Below are 10,183 nucleotides of genomic sequence, written 5' to 3' on the forward strand. Positions count from 1 at the left end.
AACAAGTTACTAACTGCTTCCACAGATTTTAACCTTCTGAAACTCAAATGTCATTAAAATTCATGAGACTGAAAAACAACTACAATGCAAACAAACAGGTTACAGAGAGCAGGAAGAATACCTATGTATTTATCCACATTGCAACATCTTTAAGATTTAAACAAAAACTTTAGTAGTGCTTATAATTTTACATCAGTGTTGTTTTGTTCATAACTATATACAAAATACACATGCCAACATCAGTTAAATTACAAGAAACTCTACCAAATTATTTTATTTTTTTATCTGAGAATTGTGTTTTATTTTTTTTTCTGTGTATTTTATTTATGATCATTTATCATAAAGGTTCTCAGGCAAATGATTTAGTTTCAAGATTTATTGGTAGCTTAACTGAAAATGGTAACTTAACTAAACAAAAATCCAAAGATATAGAACAAAACTCAGGCAACCATAAAGCTTTAGTACAGCACAACAATTTATTGTGACCTTAATGTCATATAGATAAAATACACAACTCTACCTCAAGTTAAAAAACATAAAAAGTGCTGGCAGGCTGTAGAGAGGAAGCGTCTAATTAGCGCTTTGAAATTACTCTGGGAGCTGATAAAAGTCAAGATTATCGTGCTATAAAACCTTTATTTCTCAAAAGGAGACTGCGCAACAACCGAAAAGAAAAATCAGTGCCAAAACCAAATCAGGATAAAACCAAACCACTTGTCTAATTTAACTAAGCAAACCAGCCTAGGCCACTGGCCTAAACCTCGGCTAAGAGCCACCCCTATTCCTACAACCCCCCACCCCCTACCCAAATATTAACGTGGCTTCTCTGGGGAACATCTCTCCTTGACCTTCTGGGGTTTTCTTCCACAGGGACTTTAAGCTTGTTAGTTCACTGCTGCTGCTTCCTGGTATTTGTCTCCTCCCCATTCCCCATTCATCCACCCTGCAGTGCTCCTGCCACTTCTACAACGATGGCAGTCACTTGTGTAAAATGCAAACTTCAATTCCATCTGGCCACTGCCCAACCTGTAAGTCCTCCAAATCTTCACCAGCCTCAGGACAAAGAGCAAAATCCTCTAAGGCTCTGGAAGTTCTGCCTCTCCACCCTAACTCCACCTTGAGTTCTGTTCCCCAAGTCACCTGATGTTCCTCATTGCTTGGACTTTGCACAATTGTTCTCTATCTCCAAGTCTAGGATTAGACGCCCTTGTTTCCAAATACTGATCACAATTTTAATTCTATAACTGAGCATCCCATTATTGTCTGTATGTCCCACTAGACTATAAGATCCATACCTGTGATGTTCATTAATGTTTCCAGTACTAGTACATAGCAGGCACTCAATTATTTGAATATATGAATTAATGATTATAAGAAAGGGCTCCTACCCATATTTTAGCGGGTACAGCAAGTCAACCTTAAAAAAGTACAGATTTTTTAAAAATTTGCAAAACTTAGGATCAAGCAATTCCCAAAAGAAAAATATAAATGGCCAACAAACTTATGAAAAGGTGCTTCCCCATCATTAATGACCCAATAAGAACAAAATAAAACATTTCCCAATTAAACTAGAAAAGATTAAAAATATAAAGTTATGGGCATTGTAAAGGGAAACAAATTATGAATGCCTACTAAAGGGCAATTTGGTAAAATGCAATTTTAAATTGAAAACCCTTAACTCAGCTATTTTATTTCTACATATTTCTCTCACTCACAGAAATGCATAAATATACAAGAATATTTACTGCAGCATCATAGCTAAAGCAAAAAATAACCTAAACCCAGGAATCTTGTTGGATCAATTCGAGTATCTGAGTACTGTACTGCCACACAGCCTTGAAGAGAATGAGTCAGTTGAATTCAGTGGCACAGAAACATGTTAGATTACTAAATTAATCAGCTTAGCTGTGCAGCAAGCAATATACGCTACCTCATCCTGCCTTTCCAGGAAGTAACTCTGTGTATGCGGAGTTAGAAGTCCAGAAGCAGACACACTAAATCACTAAATTATTAAAAGCTATTACTTCTGTGGAAAGAAACTCAGGATGAAGAGAATTTTTACTATCTTGTAAATTTTTGTATTGATTAAAGTGGTTATGAGTATTGCAGACATATAAACGTAAAGCTATTCAAAATCCCTTAAAATAAACCGTAATTCCTGGTTGCATTTGGTATGGAATAGCACTCAGTAAGGGAAACTAGGAACCTCGATTACAGGCCCGCTGTAAACCACCTGCCGGGCTTCATTTCACTCCAATGCACCTGAGCCTCTCATGACGTCTGAAACTTCTCATCTCTGTGTTCCTGCTTAGATCTCTCTCTCAACCTGGAATGCCCTTCCTATGGCCGTCGTCTCCTGAAGCCAGCAGACCTCCAGTTCCCCTACTGTCCTCCCCACACACACACACACTCACACACACACACTCACACACACTCACTCACACACACACACTCACACACACACACACTCACTCACACACACACACACACACTCACACACACTCACTCACACTCACACACACACTCACACACTCACACACACACACTCACACACACACTCAAACACACACTCACACACACATACACACCCCTGCCAAAGGATAAAAAAAAAAACATTTGTTCTGAATTATGTGATATGACTAGACAATAAGTACTGCTCAAATTATTTTGATAACATTTTTTACAAAGAAACAAAATCTTTTTTTAAAAAAAACTTTATTGTTGAGAGTATTACATGTTTTAAATTACAGCATCCTAATAGTTTTACTATTTTTTCATTTCTCAATTACAGTCGACAAGAGTTTTTAATTTTTAACGCTGACAAGAAGTGTTAAAAGTCATTAAATTAACATAAATTTTCTCATCATTAAGACCATTTGGCATGACTTCCACTTGCACTTTCATCTTCACAGCATTACACCACCACTGCCAAAGTCCTTCCACCTGCAACCTAGGACTGGTTAAAAGTAAAAGTAGCTGTGGCTGGAATGCTTTTGGTTTCATGGTAGAACAAGCCAGGTGAGTAGATGAATTACAAAGTCAATGAAATAGTGAGGTACTGAAGAGGAGAGAAAGAAGAGGCAGGCAGAAAAAATAAACAAGTGGGACTACATCAAACTAAAAGCTTCTGCCTAGCAAAAGAAACCATCCTCAAAATGAAAAGGGAACTCTGTATTGGAGAACACATTTGCCAATGATACATCTGATAAGGTCTTAATTTCAAAAATATATAAAGTACACAACTCAACAAAAGGAAGACAATCTAATTTTTTTTTAAAAAAAGGGCAAAAGACTTGAATAGACATTTCTCTGAAGAGGACATACAAATGGCCAAAAGATATATGAAAAAAATGCTCATCACTAATCATCAGAGAGATGCAAATTAAAACAATGAGCTACCACCTCACACCTGCCAGAATGGCTACCACCAATAAGTCAACAAGTGCTGGCGAGGATGTGGAGGAAAAAAATCCTCATGCACAGCAGATGGGAATGCAGACTGGAGTAGCTACTGTGGGAAACAGTGTGGAGTTTCCTCAAAAAATTAAAAATGCAACTGCCATTTGACCCAGTTACCCCACTTCTGGGAATATATCCTAGGAATCCTGAAACAAAGAATATATGCACCCCTATGTTTATAGCAGCACAATTTACAATAGCTAAGATCTGGAAACAGCCCCGTGTTCATCAGTACATGAGTGGATAAAAAAGCTGTGGTACATTTACACAGTGGAATACTATGCAGCAGTAAAACACACACACATACACACACACACACACACACACAAAACAAAAACAAACAAACAAAAAAAAACCGCAAGAATCTCTTACCCTTTGAGACAGCATGGGGGGCCTGGAGATGATTACGCTTACACTAGGTGGGAAAAGCCAGTCAGAGAAAGACAAGTATCACATTATCCCATTTATACATGGAATCAAATGAACACAAGTTTATGAATAAAATAGAGCCAGAAGCATCAAAACATGAAACATACAGATGAATCTCAGATGAAAGGAGGATGGGGATTAACCAAAGAAAGTATATACATACATATTTATTGCTCATGAACACAGACAATAGCATGGAGAAGGCCTGGGGCAGGGCAGGAACCGGATGGTTGGGGGCAAAGGGGGGAAAAAAGGGAGGACATCTGTAATACTCTCAACAATAAAGATTTTTTTAAAAATGAATGAATGAAAAAATATAAAAATAAAGTGAGTTAGCCAATATTTTTCCATCTCTGTCCCACCTATTTCTGAGTACTTATCTTCTTTTTTGTTTTGTTTTGTTATTATATTTTATTGATTTTTTTACAGAGAGGAAGGGAGTGTTGTGGCCGGCAAGACCCGGTCGAGGCGGGGCTCCAGATGGCCAGCAAGACCCTGTCGAGCAGGGCTCCAGGCCAGGGAAGGAACGAGCAACCAGACCCACAACAAATAACGTAGCATAACTATTAGTCATAAAATAGTTCTGTTGCAAGGCTCAACCCCCAGGCAGGCACATTCTGTTTCCAGTAGCCGCAAGGCAGGACAAACAGACCAAACCAGGTGAAACAGAGACTGCTTAAGCTGAAAATAAACCCCCACCCCAAGTGTTGTATGAACTTTAAATGTTACTGTACTAGTGGAATTTTTCTATAACTTATAACTGACCTTTCTTTGTTAAAACTTTTAGCCAATCATAATCTGCCAGGCATCCCTAAGTCGGGGATAAAAGTAGCGTGCTTAGAGTGGGTCGGGGCTCTCGTTGCTCGCTGCTGTGTCAATTGAGACGTGAGCCCGGACTCCAGTTCGTAATAAAGGCTTCCTAAATTCCAATTTGGCTGACTGGGGGGTTGTCATTCGCGGGTCGCCCGTAACAGGAGAAGGATAGAGAGTTAGAAACATCGATGAGAGAGAAATAGCAATCAGCTGCATCCTTCACACTCGCTAACTGGGGATGTGCCCACAACCAAGGATCCCAGGTTTGATCCTTAAGTCCGCAGGCCTACACTAAGCCAAACCAGTCAGGACAGTACTTATTTTTTGGGTTTGGTCTCTTTGCCATTGTATTTCTAAGGATAAACACAGTGCCCAGAATACATGGCAGATAAATTGTGTGCTGAATGAATAAAATGATTTGTCTTTAGTTGGAATAAAATCTAACCTCCTTGAAACTTGTACCCCTTGACCCAAATTTCAACCTCTGTAACTACATTAAAAAATAAAAGTATACCTTCCAACATGTGTACTACACTTTAATAAATTTTAAAATCATAGTTCTGTTAACTTGGACACTCGTCTGTTTTTAGCAGCTGCTACTGACTTCAGAGAGAGTATCAAGGAGCAGCAAAGGGCATGGAATCCCAGGTCACATTGCTAGGGTTGGCATCTATTCTCCAACACTTACTTACCTACAGGAAAGTGATTTCCTTAGTGTGATTGTGGACAAGTCCTAACCTCTCTGTACCTCAGTTTTGCCATTTGGAAAACTCGAATAAGACTTCAACTATGACAGAATTAATTGAGACCATGTATGTAAAAGGCTCACCCCAGTTCCTAGAGCGACGCTATCTGTCAAAACTACTACTGCTGCCCTGGCAGGTGTGGTTTAGTCGGCTGGAGCGGTGGGCGGCCTGTACACCCAAGGGTGGTGGTTCGATTCCCAGTCACTGCACAAACCTAGACTGCGGGTTCAATCCCCATATGGGAAGCAACCAACTAATGTTTCTCTCTCCCCGTCCCTCCCTCTCTCTCCAGAATGAATGAAAAACATATCCTCAGGTGAGGATTTAAAAAAGAAAGAAAAAAAAAGCACCACCACTGATAGATATATCACTGACTGGACAGGAAAACTCCTTAAAAGTGGTAACATAAGCCTTTGTCTGCATCTCTAAAACCTGGCTCACACAGTCTCACTGAAACCGGTTTGGCTCAGTGGATAGATTGTCAGCCTGCGGCAGCTGATAAATGTTTCTAACTCTCTCTCTCTCCCTTCCTCTCTGTAAAAGAATCAATAAAATATTTTTAAATAAATAAATAAGTAAACAAAACCTAGCTCACCCAGTCTCAACAGGTCCAGATGGAGAACCATCATCTGGCCTAGGCGCCCCTCCCTTCACCCTATCAGGTAACAGTGCAACCTGCCCTGGCCATTTTCACCACAGCCCTTCCTCCATTTGCCTCCACCCCCGGACCACGCGGGGGTTACCTGCTCACCCGGTTATCTCCAACACCTGCAGCAACGGACGTTCCCTAATTCAAGGGCACTCCGCTGGGCCTCCTTTTTTAAAGTTGTTTTTCCCCCCTTCTCACAACAAGCCTATCTCTGTTTATGCACTGTCATATCTAGAATCCCCTACTGGACCTGCCCTGAGAGGCTTCAAAACATTTATTAAAAGGACTGTTCCTTTCTTATGTTAGTAAGTGTTGACTCTAGTTGTTTTCTAAGGAATGAAGCACTACTGTCTTACAGGAAGCAGAATAACCAGGTTCATTACAGAATGAATGAATGAATGAATGAATGGGAGTGTCATTTCTCCGGGACTGAGAACAAATACAGAAAATGACCACATGGCCTTGGACAGAGGGCTCTGAGCGCCCTGGGTAAGCTGTTTGGTTCTGTTACCATATTCCTATATGTGACGCCAGGTTCTCCGGTGGAGTTATAGTAATTGGGGCTTTTAAGTAGGGAAACGGTCTCCGTGCGGAAAACGGGGAGTCAGGCGGCGCCTCCCCCGTCTCCTCCCCGCAGCGGGTACGGAGGACTCGGTCCGCCAGAGACGGCGGCGGCCCGCGCCCCGCGCCCGCTCCCAGGCTCGGCGACCGGGGACTAGAGGGCAGTTCGTGCCAAACCGGAAGACATCCCAGTGCGGGGGCCCCGACCGGTGCCCCGCCGGCCTCCGGCCTCCGAGAACCCCTCCACCGCCCGCACTCACCACCAGCGAGGCCGTGAACCCGGGCCGGTCCATGGCCCGAAGGCACCGCCCGCGCTAGAACCCGCTATGGAGCCGAAGCATGTCGCGGCCTCGGGCACTGGACGCCGCCATCTTGAAGGCGGGGTCTGAGGGGGCGGTACTTCCGCAGTCACGTGAGGGCGAATCACAACAAATACACGTGCAACCCAGTCAGCTGGGCGGGGCGCTCTGAGGGGGCGGGGCCTAGGAGTGTGATTGATGGAGCGGGAAGTACTACTCTCCGCCTCCTTCCCTGGCAGCGGCCCGTGATTCCGCGAGAAGACGGAGAAACTCTCGCGAGCAAAGAAGGCTGGGCTGGGATCCAGGAGAGAGAACGCCTCCAAGGGCAGCGTGGAGCGAAGTGCGGGGCGGAGGCTGGAGTGGAGGGAGGGAGCATAGGAGGGCAGAACTGGGGGCGAGGATTCTCTTTTTAATCTGTTATTTTTGTCTTATATCTTCCGAATTACTACAAAACACACTCAACATCAGATTATGATATAGAAAAATGCTTAAAAAATAGCATCCTCCACTTGTTACTGGCAGTTATTACACTTATTAATTTACTTCTTCAATTATTTGCTGGTTCATCTTGTCCACTGTGCACACCTAGAAGACCACTCTGAGACAGGCTGAGCACTCCTGAGGTTACCTAGTGGCTTACTACTGTGTTAGCAGTACCTGACACTTCGTAGACACTCAACATAACTTGTGAGTGAATGAATGAATGAATGGTACAGAGCCTGGCGTGTAGTAGACATTTAAGTGTTGCCTTCCTAGAGTTCCGTTAGGGGCTTTGAAGGGCTGTAGAGTTGAATAAGGGGAGAGCCTCTGGGATGTTAGTTTTCATTTGTAGCATAGAGCGGGGCTATTGAGAAAAAACCCTCAGAGAGTTCATTGATCAGGTGCATGCTTTAGGAAAGTAGTTTGGATCTAAGTATTAGCAACCTGACAATGTCTGTAACATTTAACTCCGCAAAGATAACAGGAAGCCACTTACACATTAAACAGAAGAGGAATGGTTAGGTAAACTTTGTTAGATGCACTTCATGGACTAAATAGTGCTTGTGAAGAGCATGTGTTATAATAACATGATAATGCTTATGAGATTAAAATAAGAAAAAATATAGCACAGTACATATGCACATCTGTTTATTCTTAATTAAAACTACTATTAAAAATAGTATTCCTAATTAAAAATACTATTCCATTCATTTTCTCAAAAGCTGCATTATTCTCCAAGACAATACAAAATAATTTTGATAGTAGCATTACAGGCATACCTCAGATATATGAGGGGTCTGATTCCAGACCACTGTAATAAAGTGAATGTTGCAATCAAGTGAGTCTTAATCTGTTTTTGCAGGTGGGAGATCTTGTATTCCATTTGTTAAAAAAAAACAAAAAAAAACAACAACACCTGAGCTCAATAAAGCACAGCACAACAAAACAAGATATGCCTGTACTTTTCCTCCTATTTTTATAATATAAAAAAGTATTTTAGATTTTTAAAAATAGCACACCCTTTATCGCATTCTTCAAGTCAAGGTATGATAAAGACTTCTCACTGTTATGAGACCTGGCTGCCTCTTCAGACCTCATTCATTTTCCTAACATTGCCCACAGTTTTCTTCAAAATCCCTGTTAGGTGTTCTCTATTTGCTGCTAGAACTCTAACAACAGACACTATAATTCAATATTAGTACACATATACCAATTAGTTAGGACCTGGCATGACTTGACAGCTTAAAACAACAAACATTTACCATCTCAGGGTTCCTGTGGTCTGAAATCTGGAGGAGGCCTAGCGAGGCATGGCTGGCTCAAAATCTCTCCTGCACATGCAGTCATGCTGTGAAGGCCAGGCTGCAATTCCATCTGATGGCTCAAATGGGGGAAGACCCATTTCCATGACCTCTCACATAGTTGTTGGCAGATGTCAGTCCTAGAGGATGTTGACTGAGTGGCTCAGTGTTTCCTTGTCTGGTGGCCAGGGTCCTCCTTTAGTTCCTTGCCAGATGGGCTTTTCCATACAGGAGCTTGCAACATGGCTACCCAACCTCACCTGAATAAGCAAACAAGAAAAAGTGGGAGAGAACACCCAAGATGAAAGCCACAGGATTTTGCAACCTAATCTCTGAGGTGACATCCCTTCACTTCTGCCAGTCACACTCAAGGGCAGGGATGACACCGGGCATGAATACATGGCAGCAAGATACAAGAGGGGCAATATTTGAGGCAACATATACTTTTTTTAATATAAATTCTTTATTGTTGAAAGTATTACATATGTCTCCTTTTCCCCCCATTGATCTCTCCCCAGCCATTTCCAGCCCCCAGCATATGTCCCTCCACTGCTCCTGGCTATGTCCATTGGTTGTGCTTATATGCATGCATACACATCCTTTAGGTGAGCTCTTATACTCCCCTCCCACCCAAGGCAACATATAATTTACAATGTACCCCAAAACACTGCTTGATGACTGGGCACATTAAAAAGGATCTTGCCATTTTCTTATTTATTTATTTATTTATTTATTCATTTATTTTTGTTAATCCTCATCCCAGGATATGTTTCCATTGATTTTCAATAGAGTGGGGGGAAAGACAGGAGGAAGGGAGAGAGGGAAGTAAAGAGGGAGGGAGGGAGGGAGAGAGAGAGAGAGAGAGAGAGAGAGAGAGAGAGAGAGAGAGACATTGATGTGAGAGAGACACATCCCAGGGTGGGGATCGAACCTGCGACCCAGGTACATGTCATTGACAAAAAATGAAACCTGAGACCTTTGGTGTGCAGACCAATGCTCTAACCACTTAGCAACACAGACCAGGGCCATTTGCTTTTGGTATTATCGGCCATTACTAAGGAATAATTATTATTGCTATGCCTATTATCCTCATATGAATCTTTTGTTTCTGAACTGTCTCTAGCTGAGCAAGTTAATGTTGACCTGCCAGGATTTGACAAAGAATGATTCAATTCTTTGATGAATTAATATCTGCCAATATTTTATTAAATATTTGACCAAAGGAAAAGCTGAGCTGTGGCTTGGTTTCCAAGATATCTTATATAATAAAACCCTAATATGCAAATGAACCAAACAGCAGAACAACCAGCAGAATAACGGGTCGCTATGATGTGCACTGACCACCAGGAGGCTGGAGCTCAACACAGGAGCTGCCCCCAGCCCATAGGCCCCAAGCCAGCCAAGGCAAGTGTCAGCAGGGGACTCCAGATTGTCCTACTGGTCACC

General features: G+C 42.1%; 1 protein-coding gene across 8 annotated transcripts in view; it reads right to left on the minus strand.

Annotated features, from left to right (window-relative positions):
* Positions 1–8,717, minus strand: part of SLC25A26 (solute carrier family 25 member 26) — a 125,163-nt gene extending 116,446 nt beyond the window's left edge. For 3 of the 8 annotated variants that reach the window (XM_036430590.2, XM_036430589.2, XM_036430587.2), the window contains exon 1: positions 6,918–7,072. In XM_036430590.2, coding sequence (XP_036286483.1) covers positions 6,918–6,950 — 33 coding nt within the window. In that variant the 5' untranslated portion in view covers positions 6,951–7,072. Of the gene's footprint in view, positions 1–6,917; positions 7,074–8,698 lie in introns of those variants that run through there. The other 5 variants (XM_045578952.1, XM_045578951.1, XM_036430588.2 and 2 more) reach the window with 4 other exon arrangements.
* Between the last annotated feature and the right edge of the window lie 1,466 nt (positions 8,718–10,183).

The sequence above is a fragment of the Pipistrellus kuhlii genome, unplaced genomic scaffold (assembly GCF_014108245.1).
Source record: "Pipistrellus kuhlii isolate mPipKuh1 unplaced genomic scaffold, mPipKuh1.p scaffold_m20_p_11, whole genome shotgun sequence".
NCBI classification, from domain to species: domain Eukaryota; kingdom Metazoa; phylum Chordata; class Mammalia; order Chiroptera; family Vespertilionidae; genus Pipistrellus; species Pipistrellus kuhlii.